Raw genomic sequence first — 13,795 nt, 5'->3', positions numbered from 1 at the left:
ACCACCCAGAACACTTTAACACTCAACAGTCCATTTTAACCTTTAAAACTAGCCAATGAAAGCTTAGTAGGTACCCCAAAGCTCATAGCAACCATTTAGAAATTAGTCAATAAGTAAAATGTACCATTAACACCTAGAAAACTCTAGCAGCAACCAGGCATCAACCCAAAACACCCTAGCAACAACCTAGTAGGGTTAGGCCGATAGAAGAAGCCATCATCCATTGCAGATGGCCGACATACATCACAATGCTGAGCAATAGATCGCCATCTGCGCCCCGCCCCCGTCGCAAACCCATTCCCGAAAAAGACACACTTAGGCGCCGTTTACACTAATACGTCTTAGTTTTAAAATGGCATTTTAGAACGAAAAACATCCGCATCCTCACTGGCATTTCACCTAGCATTTCTGAAAAGCCCGCCTTCCACACTATTGACCTTATTCTTCAATGCGGAAGTATGCTCGTACAGGCATGCGCTGCAGCATACGTGCAAGTCAGTAGCCGGTGCTCTGGGCACAAAACCTTAGAGAGCAGTGCATGTCAGACAGTTAATCAAGAATGTATCGCTGGATCGCGTCTCACTATAGATGTTCTATTGTTGCACACTATGTTGTGATATTTAATCAATCTTGTCTTTATCTAATGACTCTTCGGTCTTTTGAATCTATCAGGTAATGTGTCACAGCGTCAGTACACTGCTTCAATCTTTGGCTTTCACACTTGTACTTAGTAATTTTAGCGAAAACCTCAGATACTGTTGGTTGTGCACCTTTTTAACTAAGCAAGTTTGTCAACGCCATTATAATGACACAGATCACTCTGCCTATTCATGCCAGAGTCCCGCGGAAAAAGTGATTGACAGGTGGTAATTTGTGTGTAACTTTATTTATGATTTGGTTATGGGTAAAATAAAAACCATGCGGGTAAGGTAGTTGTAATGGTAGATGTTACGACCCTGGTCTAGGGTCAAAGCCGCAACATAAAAGAACACCCGACAAATAAAATTCACGTTTAATAACCCCTTTATATAGGGTCTCTTTATTTGTCTTTTTTTTTGTCTTTTCTTTTTTTATCACCAAAAAAAAAGTGAAGCCAAATACCTCGGGGTGAACCCACATAAAATAATAAACAAAAATACACTAACTAAACACCCAAATGAAACTCACTACACCTAATAAAATAATAGAAATAAAAATACAAAATCTACACCTATCTCCCTGACTAACAAAAACACAGGTGAAAATATTTACAAAAAAGAAAAGTGGCGTCCAACCCCTACTGCCTCTTACCGTGTATATATTTACAATAATTACAATCAACAAACACACAAACCAAAACAAAAATAATAGGAAGGGTAAACACGGATGGGTACACAACAAAGTCAACACTAGCACAACAGCACGAGAAATACAATCAACGAAAAACAACTCAACAACCAGAATAACTTTTGCACAACTTCAATAACACGCCAACAAAACTCGCTCTCCTCCCTACGCCCGTTGATGTCTTTTTAAAGGTCGCCCTGGAATACTTCCTCCAATCCCAGGGCACGTCGTCTACGTAATTAGGGCGGGGCCTGCAGGTGGAAAGAGGGAGAGAGAGAGAAACAAACAAACACACCTGCCAACGCAACACCCCCACCCATTTAAGTCAAAAAGTTTAATTCTTTTTGACAATTAACACCAGAAAACAAACAAACACATATCAAGCCCTTGAAAGGGCATCGGCAATAACGTTTTCTGTACCCTTCTTGTGGCGGATGTCAATGTTAAAACCTTGCACTACTAATGACCACCTCATTAGTCTCTGATTGGAGTTGGCCATGCGCTGGAGAAAAACCAGAGGGTTGTGGTCAGTGTAAATCACGACAGGTAAGTTGCTACCACCCACGTAAATTTCAAAGTGCTGGAAGGCAAGAAGTAACGCTAGGGCCTCTTTCTCGATTGTGCTGTAACGCTGTTGTGTTTTTGAAAATTTCTTTGAGAAATAGCACACAGGATGATCAACTCCATTTTCACCCTCTTGGAGCAGCACTGCCCCAGCTCCCAATGCACTGGCATCAACTTCTATTTTAAAGGGGTGAGTAAAGTCAGGGGCAGAGAGAACTGGGGCACTGCACAGAAGGTCTTTAGCTGCACTGAAAGCTGAATCACACTTTTGATCCCACACAAATCTTTGGACCCACTTAACAGGTCATTGAGAGGGGAAACAACGGAGGAAAAGTTTTTACAGAAACTCCTGTAATAGCCCACCATACCGAGGAACCGACGTAATTCTCGTTTGGTGGTGGGGGCGGGGAAATGAACAATAGCCTCCACTTTGGCTTCGATCGGGCGCACCTGTCCTTGTCCGACCTGCTTACCCAAGTAAGTGACCACAGCTTTAGCGAATTCGCATTTTTTTAAATTCACAGTTAAAGAGGCTTCACTTAAGCGGGTGAACACTAAACGCAGGGTTCTCATGTGGTCGTTCCAAGACTTGGAATAAATCACGACATCATCAAGATATGCCTCGCAATTTGTAACACCGGATAAAACCTTCTGCATCAACCTTTGAAAGGTTGCTGGAGCGTTTCGCATCCCGAAGGCCATCACGGTGTATTGCAGAAAATTATCCGGCGTTACAAACGCGGAAACATCTGAAGCCCGCTGCGTCAGTGGTACACAGCAAAACCGCTGATGTAAAAATAACACCAACAGTGTAAAATTTAACACCAGCAAAGTGTCTATATGTGTCCACACTAAGAGTGTAAATTTTACACTTTTAATAGTGTTAAATCTTTCACAACATTTAAGTGTAAATTCAACACTCTTTGTTGTTCATTTTAAACCTAGTCAACACTATTTGTTGTTGTTTCAGCACTACACCAGTGTTGGTACTCACTTACAGTGTTAATTTTTAACACTCTACTTTTAAGATCAACACCAGTGTAATTGGAATATAGCATTGGTGAGTGTTGAAAATACTGATTTATAGTAGCACTTTTGTTACGTTTTGGTTCTTTCAACAAAATTAAAATGGCATGACAGTTGCAGAAAAGATTGCAAAAACTTTATTAAAGGTACACCACATTTAACATTCAGTCACAGCATTTAAAAACCTTTACAGTTAATTCCAATTTGAAACAAAAACACAACAGGGAACAATGTAAGTTCTCTCATCACGGTCATATGAAAACTGCCTGTCATAAGGTCTATAGTACATCAAATCATCCACACAAATGAGAGTGAAAATATTACCCACCTCCTCAATACAGAATGCATGCACATGCTCATCGAAACACACTGTAATTACATTACTGGCCAAAAGAAAAGCTTGTCCGTCTTTTACAATAATACTGCTAATCCTATTAAAAACAGGCATTTCATTTTCAACAGAAGAGCAAACAAACATTCCAACTTGGTATTCAGTTCCATAATTTTTTACCCAGGTTGTAGTGGAGACAGTGGGTACATTCCAAGTTTCAGTTAAAAGCTCATTACCCTCCAGAGTGCAAGTAGAGACTTCATTAAAAGGACCAAACTGAAATCTTTTAAAATAAAAACTCTCCCAATGAAAAGCCAACTGATGTTGATGTTTCTTTGCTAATGTTTTGGTTATGTTTTTAAAGTTTTTCACAGACTTCTTAAAAAAATTATGCTTTCCTTCGAATCGCATGCACCACATATGTATAAGTGGACCTATTTTCCTAATACATCTAGGATAATGGATCATTAGATGGTGCTTCGGAATCAATCTTTTTTCTGGAAATATGGACTTAAAAAGTTTATGATGATCAGAAATTAAATGCTTCAAAAAATAAGTCATACCCTGTGTTACAGCTGGTGAGAATACGATGCTCACAATCTGAATCAAAAGCAGTATCAGTCTCCAGTAATCATTGTCCACGTCAACTAGATCTCCAAATATCAAGGGGGTATTGCGCAGAAGGCACCATGACTGAATAGCATTGAGACCAAGGTCCTTGCTGCCATCATCAATTTTAACTCCACTTGGTCTGTTCTTTCTTTCACTGTACCCATAGTTAAAGCTCTGAATCCTTTCTGAAAGTGTATCTGATGAAATGCAGTCTTTAACAAAGTACTGAAAAAGCAGTTTTAACTCGTACTGCACAACCCCTTCGAGTAAATCATGCATAATGTCAACAGCAAAATTTTCTGAAGAATGAAAAAACTGTAGTGAATTGAGCGGACAAGTTCTCTTGAGGCCAAACAGTGGTGCAAGATTGGGATCTTGTGCTAGAGCACTGCAATGTTCTGAATATAGCTCTTTTGTTCGAATGATCAAACCTGGATCATCTTCACTAAATACTGACTGCAACTTTGCTTTGTCAGTTAAGCAAAACCGGCAACAGTAGGTTGCACTGAACGACTCAACCATACCAAGCAGTCCATGTAAAGCTAAATTGTCACCAGTAACCTGAATGACAGAACCCTGTAACATAGTATCTGAGAAGGGTACATTAATTCCTGTTGACTCCAGAAGTTTTAGATCCTCTATTAGAGGCTGTAAAATTGGTTCAAAGCTATATTTTTTTAAGTCTTCTGAATGGAAAAGCGCCACAAGATGGATGTTCATTAAAACAGAATTGATCTTGGGGGGCAAGTTTCTTAAAATAAAATAAACACAGCCAAGTTTGTGAATTCCTTTTTTGGATCCAAGCGGATTTGCTGTTTCGAAGTCGTCGTAATATAACTGTATTTGAAGAGCATGCTCTTTTTGACCAAATAACACATGCTTTTTGGAGTACGAACCATCATTAATGTCTCTGTAAATACCATCTTGATGACTTTTAACCTGCTGGAAAAAGTGGCAAAGTTCAGAATTCGTAAACATAGACTCAAGAGTTCCTAAAATGGGCACATACACAAATTTGTCATTGACAGGAGCTTGACTGTATAATCCTGTAGTTTTATCTTTGCGCACATCATAGCGCACGCCAAGAACATATTCTACCGGTTCAACAATTTTCCATTTTCTCTCAAAGTGTCTCTGCCTCTTTGTTTCAGTGTTAAGGTAAGAGAATGGATTTTCTAGCTGTTGAAAACATTCTTTAACTTTGCCTAGGGTTTTCCCAGGTACCTCTAATGAAAGACATTTTAAAACAGAGTCTCTTGCTTGAGTGTGAACATCACTTACAAGTTCTTCCATTGAACCAACTAAACATTGAACAGTATTTTCAGAGACTCCAGCTGCTTGTACTTGAGCAACAATAGCACTACACATATCAGTTAGTTTCCGATTTTCAACAGGAGCCTGAAAAGTGACTGGAAGATCCTCACTTAGGGTCTCAGAAACAGGAACCCTGATACAACTGCCAACATTCTCAGCAGTACCTGAGGCTACACAGTCTCTGTGCACTCCCAAAATATGTTTCTTGAACCCATAATACGTATAAAAAACAGATGAACATCCATGTTCACCACATTTCAACCTTAATGAACGCCCTGGATACAAACCATGATGAAACTTCAGATGCTGAAACAAACTTGAACAACTTCTGTGGTGTACCTTGCAACAAAAGCATGAAAACATTTGAGCAAGATGCTGGGGGGAAGAGGGAGTCAAACCTCAGTATTGTGAATTCTCACACGGATTTCCTTGACCCTTGGACTTTCCTTGGCAGTGCCCACATCAATTCCATACACCGTTGTTTGAATGAACGTGTAGAAGTTGCACAAGGCCTCATCATACGATACAGCAAAGACAAAGTGTGCCTTAAAGAGTTCATCAAAGGCTGCAACAGCTGTCTGCACCATGCAGGGAATGGCCTTCTGGTCCAGGATGACGTAAAACTTCTGAATGCTACTCCTCTTTTCTCCAACACAAAGGAGGAAGGGCTGTGTAGATCCAGCTCGCTCAAGAAATGCCTTGATGCTTGTCCCCACCTGATGAGACATGATGAAAGATTTTAAACAGCGTTTCTTTTATTTAACAACTGACAGATTTTTCATGCTCAAATTCACAAATAAAAGTCTCATCCTCAAGTGTGTGACATATAAGCAATGAACACAAACATATTTTTTTCAATGTACATATATTTTATAATGTACATTCACCAAAATTAATAAATGCAGTGCAAGTATTGTTCAGTGTATTTAAATAGCATCTATAACAAAGGAAATCTTATTGTAATGCATTTATGAAAACATTATTTTGCACTTAAATTGTAGATGTAGTAAGATTTTAATGTGAGATGTAAAGAAATTTAAAGCTTTCTGCTCTGTTCTATATTTTAAAACCTGTATATGATGACTATGCAGATACACACATTGCGCCAACTGCTGTCAAGACTAAATGAGTAAATCTAACAAGAACTTTATTTTACCTTCATGAACTTTACAACATGATCAGCTGCTTCTGTAGCACTGATTTTCCCAGTCTTCCTTCCTTTCACAGTTGGAGGCAAGAGATGAAGGAGCAGGAGAATAGCAGCCACATCAGTGTCCCATCCTAGAAGGATAGAGCATTCAGTTAAACCTTATACCAGCTTAACAAAAAACAACAACATTTATACTTACCATAATCAGACTCCTCCAGAGCAGACAAAAGGTCATCCACATGTGCACCATGATGCAGGTTTTTGCAGTCAGCAATTATTCTTGGCTTGTAGAATGTTGGCCATTTTGCAATAAATTTGCTTGAAATGTCATCTCCAAAAAGCATAGTAAAGTCTTGGTCAATCTATCACACAGAGAAATCAAGTCAATAACAAACTTTTCAATTAAATATTAAATTTACATTAAAAAAAAATTATATTTCTCACCAAGCCTGTTGTATCCAAAAATCGGGGAAAGTAGTCAAGGATGAGTGAAGATTTGTCTGGATCATGCATCAAATTCTGTCTGTACTTGAATGTTGTCTTCATTTTATCCTTAATAACTTGTGCATCCGTTGAATGCTTCATCATGGATACAGCTTCTGTGCATTCATCACCGGACAGCTGCTCAGTTGTTGAGGAGGTCTCACGCAAAGTCTTAGGACCATCTTGGTAAACAACCTTTGATGCTCCCCTCAAGTTATTTACAGAGTTGCGCTGAACAGTTTTCAGTCTGTAGGCAATGTAACCCTGGCCACTGCGTGGATCGTAGAACTGTTCCTGTTAAACATTTAGCATCTATAAGTCATCAATGTCTCAGGCCCAGGCAGTATCACATGGACACAATTTTGCAGAATATTATATTGTTTACAGAATTTCTGTGCATAACAATCAATGCACTATCGAAACTATAAAATATTTATAATTATTTTATGACACCGTTACCAATGACAGTATTCTAAACTTGACACATTTGACAAGGTTTAAAATACTTCCATAAAATAATGCAGATTTTTCTAGAAGAAAATGTGCAGATAATGCCAACATTAGAATAACTACACTTAAACGTATCTCAGTATAATAAATAATTTGAATGACATCAGATATGTGCTGAAATAAAGAGAGAGTGTATGGTCCATGTACTGTATTTACTTACATAACCAGTCGGTGAGAATTTATCCTTCAAATTAGGGAACAGAGTAATTATTCCAAGAGCATAGCTTACACGGATACTGACTGGTGGAATCCTCCTACACCACAGCATGAAAAAAAGAAGATGCAAAGTAAATGTAACTGTTAAAATACCAGTGCAACATAGACTTTTATTCAGGGGTCACTTACCCATGGGTCTCTACCATATCAGCCACAAGGATGTTTACCAGCTTTCTTCGTGTCTTGTCAGACAGACTCTTTGTTTGTTCATACTCCTTCAATACATCAGAGCCTCCTGGTTTTGAGTGCAGCGCTGCATGAACTAGCTGTATAAATAAATAAATATACATTTCTAAACAGGATGAATGCAAATTAACCAGTCTTTGATATACTAATGTTGGTAAGATAATTTGACTGCATCAATAATATCATTCAAGTATAAAACTTGAGCAAGACAGGAAAAATAACTCACATCTCTTGATGCATTGCAATCAGAAGGTTCTTCAAAGAATCGCTTTTTGCGGAAATGCGGGATCTTTGTGGAATCGAAACCTTCTGATTCTGATGAAAATGAAGACTCGGGGCACGACAGATCAGAGAAATAAGTCTCAGCTTGTGGAACATTATCTTAGAAACACATTCAGCACACAAGACAGCATAAACATTATAAAACAGATGCTAGCATCATGTATTATGAAGAAAGATGCTTGATAGTGCAAACTAGATCATACATTTTTAACATGGCAATAGGTTATGAGTTTCTTACCTGCTGTATCACAATCCAAAATTTTGAAGGACACCTTAGATGTTCTCACAAGCTCATCAAAAATATCAGCATCAACATCAACTCCTGCAGAGTCTTTAAGAACCACATTGCCTCCATGTGGCAAGTTGAACTTTGCTGAAGCTTAGAAGTAGAAAATACAATTAGATTACATGTTCAAACATACTGATATAACAATTTAATAATTTGATACAAGTAATACATAAAAAACGAATACAATATATTTAAATAAATAACTATTCCGATCAGTAGGATAGAATAAAGTCAAATGTACAGAAAAATACTGTACAAAGATTTGTTAACATTACTATATTCAAAAAAAAGTGTGATCAATATTATTCAGAATTAAGTAGATTTATAATACACTAAATGTTTATTGGATAAATATATGACTTCTTAATATGAATAATTATAATTTCAAAGAAAATAATACTGTAATAATAATAATAAACTTAAAATTACTCTACATTTTAAAAAAATTACCTTCTTTAATGAATTCACAAAAGTCAAAACAGTCATTTTTCACTGGTATTCGGATCCATTTCGGGTTCCCTTTACACTCCACTTGAACCAGCATTTCTTCGGAATAAAACACTCTCACTATTAGGATAATTACAGTCAAACTGTGCATATAAAATCAGTGTTTATATCTAAACTACAAACTGTTCTCCCAGTACCTCTGTGTTATTTAATTGTTTGTAACGACCTGAAAAGGTGTAAAAACTGAATCTCTCTCGATCAAACGCAGATCTGAACGACCAATAAACATATTAAAATCATCATTGATGATGCGCGGGTTTGAATTGAGATCACGATCTTTTAATGTTTTATTGTGCAGCTTTACACTGGGTGCATTAATGCAGACTAAACGAACAGTGACAAAAAACACCTTTAATTAATAGCCTAAGAATGCATTTAGGTAGGTCCCACCACAACTTTTTCCGTCATCATTATATTTTACAGGGAAGGCAAAATGCTTTCGTACACGTGATTTGAATGATGCAGGAGGCAATCTCTCTGCAGTTGTTCTATGTTGGATTAACCTATGGATTCAAAAAAGTTATTAATCCGCGGGTCGCGTGCGTTGCGGTTGTATTCCGTACGGGTCACGGATTAACCGTTACACCCCTAGTTTTCACAGACAATAAAACAATAAGTATCGCCAAATAAACACCTTAAACACGGTTCGACGAGGGAAGATTTTAAAACCGGGAACTCACCTAGCGACTAGCTGAACAGTATAATTCTGGTCACGCACCAGTTGGGAAATGCCTGATCGCGCTTCATCTTCAAAAACAACGTGTGAGATGGCGCCTACACGCGGCCCTGGTACTTCTAGGTGTGCTTAAGGGTGCGTCATGAATTCATCCGCCTATTAGGCCTCTAACCCCAGTAAATTCTCCCGGTAACCACGATGTTTCATCTTTTTATAGACTTAAGTGTTTTTTTACTGTTAAAAACAATAATTTCCATGTTATCCTCATGAACAACTGTGTACTTTTAACATGTAAGTTAAAGAGGCATACCTAACTGAAGTGGCCACAATTTAGGAATTTGTTTTATGAATTCACAAATTATTAATCCACTCCTATATTTTATGTAAATCATGGGCACATAATTAATTCACGTTGGTAACCTAACTTTAATTTTAAATAGAGCAAATAATATCCGAGGTATCAAATTAGTACACGCATGTCTCGGATTTATCTTTACAAAGGAACAAATTGATCAAAGGTGTTCACGACATCTACTCACGTTGGGCTTATTAGACTTAAAGTTTTATTTTGCTAAGTTATTTCGTGTAAGAATGTGATTTACCTGCTTTTTCTTCACCTTTGTCTTCGGCCTCGAGTAGAAGAAAATGGCGGACACAGACTGTTGGCCTAGCGTTAAGTGGAGGCGTGGCCTTTTACATCACTTTGGGTGTAATTCGAAAATACACTTAAATTTCACCCTGACACTGTCTTACAAATAACAACAGCAATGTTGTTTTATTACCATGCAGTGTTAAAAAAATGTCAACACTGTTAATTTTACACCGTCCCTGTAAATTTTACACCCGTGATTTTGCTGTGTACCTGCCAAAAGCCCTTCAATAAATCAAGCTTAGTCACAAACAAAGCAGCACCTACGCGATCTATACAGTCCTCCATTCTGGGCAACGGAAAGGAGTCTGGTCTGGTCACACTGTTCACTCTCCTGTAATCCGTACAGAATCTGTACGAGCCGTCCGGCTTGGAGACGAGCAAACACGGCGAGCTCCACGGGCAGCTGCTGGGTATCACCAAACCGTTCGCCAGCAGGTAATCTACCTCCTTCCTCATCTCCTCTCTCTTTACAGGGTTAAGTCTGTACGGGTGTTGTTTTAGAGGTGGCGAATTAATAATTTCAATATCATGAAATAAAACATGAGTCTGACTTGGCACATCTGAAAAGAGAGAGGAGAATTCACAGATCAAGGAAACGACATCCCTGCGCTGTGAATTAGGGAGGTATGCCAATTGGTTTTCAATGTCATTTAAAAATTCCGAATTGCACAATTTCGGTGGCGTGGTCATTATTTCTGAAACCCTCAACCCGTCCTCCTCAGAATCCACAACAGGAGACGGAGGAGCGCACGCCAACACTGGCGCTGTTTCAGAAAGAGGCTTATCTGTGGCGGTTCTATCCACGTAAGCCTTCAACATATTTATATGACACACGCGAGATTTTTTTCTACGTTCGGGGGTGCGAATTAGGTAATTTGTCTCACTTAGTTTCTGTTCCACTACGTAGGGCCCTGAGAAGCGAGCATGGAGTGCAGAGCCTGGCAGCAGAAGAAAAACCAGCACCAAATCTCCTGGTTGAAAGCTTCGCGCAACAGCCTTTCTGTCAAATAATTTTTTCATGTGAGCTTGTTTGGATGACAAATTTATTTTTGCCATTTCCCACACACGATTTAAACGCTCACGCATTTGAGTCACGTACTCACAAACGTTAACTGGAGATTTCTTCTCCGATAACAGCTGCTCTCTCAACAGCTTTAGGGGTCCGCGGACGGAGAACCCGAAAATTAACTCAGCAGGGCTGTATCCTACAGATTCCTGTACTGTCTCGCGAATGGCAAACATCAGCATCGGCAACCCCTCATCCCAGTCCTTCCCCGTTTCCACACAGAACGCGCGCAGCATGGACTTAAGGGTCTGGTGGAAACGTTCCAGCGCGCCCTGCGACTCGGGATGATAGGCGCTCGATAGCTGGTGTTTGATGGCAAGCTCACTGAGAACCTGAGTGAACAGTGCTGAGGTAAAGTTTGAACCTTGATCAGTCTGTATTATTTTTGGTAACCCGAATATGGAACAAAACTTAATGATTTCTTTAACAACAGCTTTCGCTTTGATGCTGCGCATTGGGACAGCCTCTGGGAAGCGCGTCGCAGCGCACATCAAAGTGAGTATGTACTGATATCCGGATTTAGATTTTGGCAGCGGTCCTACACAATCAATAATAATTCTCTCGAATGGTTCACCTATCACCGGTATTGGACAAAGGGGAGCAGGAGGAATAATTTGATTTGGTTTGCCAGCCAACTGACAAACGTGACATGAGCGGCAGTAATTTACTACATCCGTTTTTAGACCAGGCCAAAAAAAATAACGCAAAACGCGATCGTAAGTTTTCCGAATGCCCAGATGGCCAGAAAGTATATGATCATGCGCTAGTTCTAATATTTGTGAGCGGTAACCAGTGGGAACAACCACCTGACGAACAATTTCGCCGTCTTCCCACTGTCGCATTAAAGTGTCATCTTCAATGAAATATGTTACCTTTTTATTGGGTGCTTTTGCTTTGTCTGTCACAGCCGAAAAGCAGGTCACTAAAGAAGGGTCAGCCTTTTGTACAGCAGCCAATTGTGAACGTCCCGTTTGTAAAGTCGTGTCACCTATGGGAGACACAGGCTTTACAAACAGCCTCCCGGTTAGTGCTGAAAAAAAGGAATCAGACACGTCAATCACGTCTTCAAATTTGCGTGCTTGCGCACGAGTTACGACACACAAGGGAAATGCATCTGGAAATTTAGTTAACAGATCGTCAGAATCATCTGTTAATGGTTGGTTAACCACAATTGGGGGAGGGAAAACTATGCCACCAGCTAAGTCATTTCCCAATATAAAATCTACTCCTTCCACTGGAAGTTCAGAGCAGACCCCAACACACACCTGTCCAATAACTACATCTGTTTTAAGGAATAGGCTGTGTAAAGGAACCTTTACACAGCCTTTTCCTATACCACGCAGAATTACGTCAGCACCTGTGTAGGTTTCTGGAGTCAGAGGAATAGTGCCAGCCAGCAGAAGACTTTGGGCTGCTCCCGTGTCCCTCAACACAGACACTGATTTGGGTACGTCACTAGCGCTACAAGCCACCCAACCCCGTAACATGAATGGCTCATAACCTGATGTAGCTGACAAAGACTTTTCACTAGTATTTACAAACCCAACACCTTTAGGTTTAACTGAAGCATTTTTTTTCTTCCAGGCCTCACAATCAGCTATGAGATGACCAGCGTCCAAGCAATAAAAACACACTCTGCCCTCACCAGAACGCTGCTGAGCGCCCCTGCGCACCCCAAAAGCTCCTCCCCTGCCTGGTTTCGCAACACCCGTCCAGCCCTTTACCTGCCCTTCAGCACCCTGAACAGCAACCCTGTCATAATTCATTGGTGAAAAGACTGTACGGTGTGTTAAAATGAATTCGTCCGCCAGCACGGCGGCTGCAGAGAGAGACTTAACCTTCTGCTCGTTTAGGTGCACAACTAAACTTTCAGAAACACTGCTTTTAAAGTCTTCCAATAAAACTAGTTCTTTTAAAGCTTCAAATGTAGTAGTTTTACTGGCAGCGCACCACTTTTCAAAAAGGTTCTGTTTCTCTCTGGCGAATTCCACGAAAGTTTGTTTGTCTGTTTTCTTATGGGCTCTAAATTTTTGTCTATACGCCTCCGGAACTAACTCATAAGCACGAAGAACAGATTGCTTCACCACGTCGTAATTTAGACTCTGTTCAATCGGTAGCGCGGAACAAACCTCTTGTGCTTTCCCCATAAGCTTACACTGCAGTAACAGAGCCCACATTTCCTTCGGCCACTGCAGTGTAGCGGCAACCCGCTCAAACGCGGTAAAATAGCTGTCCACTTCAGCTTCACGGAAAGGAGGCACTAAATTAATGTGTCGGCTCACATCAAAAATTGGAGCGTTAGGCACATCGGGAGTTGAAACTGGAGTGGAAGTGGCTGGCAAAGGGGCGGCGGGTAATCGAGCGAACGAAGGAAAAGCAGGAGAACCTTCCAGTGGATCCTCAGCCGGGGGAGACCGGCCGTGATCCACTCGAAGCCGCTCTCTCTCTAACTCCAGCTCCAGCTCTCTTAACCTCAGCCTCTTCGCCACGCTCTCTTCCTGTTTGATTCGTAAATCCAATTCTTTTGACTTTAACACAAATAACGGGTCCGAATTTGGTAAACTACCTGGTGGTGCAAATATTGGTGACTTGAAAAGCGGAGATA

General features: G+C 40.0%; 1 protein-coding gene across 2 annotated transcripts; it reads right to left on the bottom strand.

Annotated features, from left to right (window-relative positions):
- Positions 1 to 3,037: 3,037 nt before the first annotated feature.
- Positions 3,038 to 10,231, bottom strand: LOC130219249 (uncharacterized). 2 transcript variants are annotated; one of them, XM_056451573.1, is made up of 10 exons: positions 10,075 to 10,231; positions 8,740 to 8,835; positions 8,239 to 8,379; positions 7,945 to 8,099; positions 7,662 to 7,798; positions 7,477 to 7,570; positions 6,768 to 7,100; positions 6,523 to 6,685; positions 6,330 to 6,454; positions 3,038 to 5,889 (listed from the first exon to the last, which is right to left on the bottom strand). In XM_056451573.1, the coding sequence occupies exons 2-10, from the start codon at positions 8,831 to 8,833 to the stop codon at positions 5,566 to 5,568; spliced, it is 1,566 nt and encodes a 521-aa protein (XP_056307548.1). In that variant the 5' UTR covers positions 8,834 to 8,835; positions 10,075 to 10,231; the 3' UTR covers positions 3,038 to 5,565. The 2 variants fall into 2 exon arrangements, with proteins under 2 accessions (XP_056307548.1, XP_056307547.1); XM_056451572.1 differs by lacking the exon at positions 10,075 to 10,231 and having other exon boundaries at positions 8,740 to 8,997.
- Between the last annotated feature and the right edge of the window lie 3,564 nt (positions 10,232 to 13,795).

The sequence above is a fragment of the Danio aesculapii genome, chromosome 25 (genome assembly GCF_903798145.1).
Source record: "Danio aesculapii chromosome 25, fDanAes4.1, whole genome shotgun sequence".
Classification (NCBI taxonomy): Eukaryota; Metazoa; Chordata; class Actinopteri; order Cypriniformes; family Danionidae; genus Danio; species Danio aesculapii.
The sequence above is the reverse complement of the archived record's forward strand: the minus strand, read 5'-3'. Positions and strand labels throughout refer to the sequence as shown.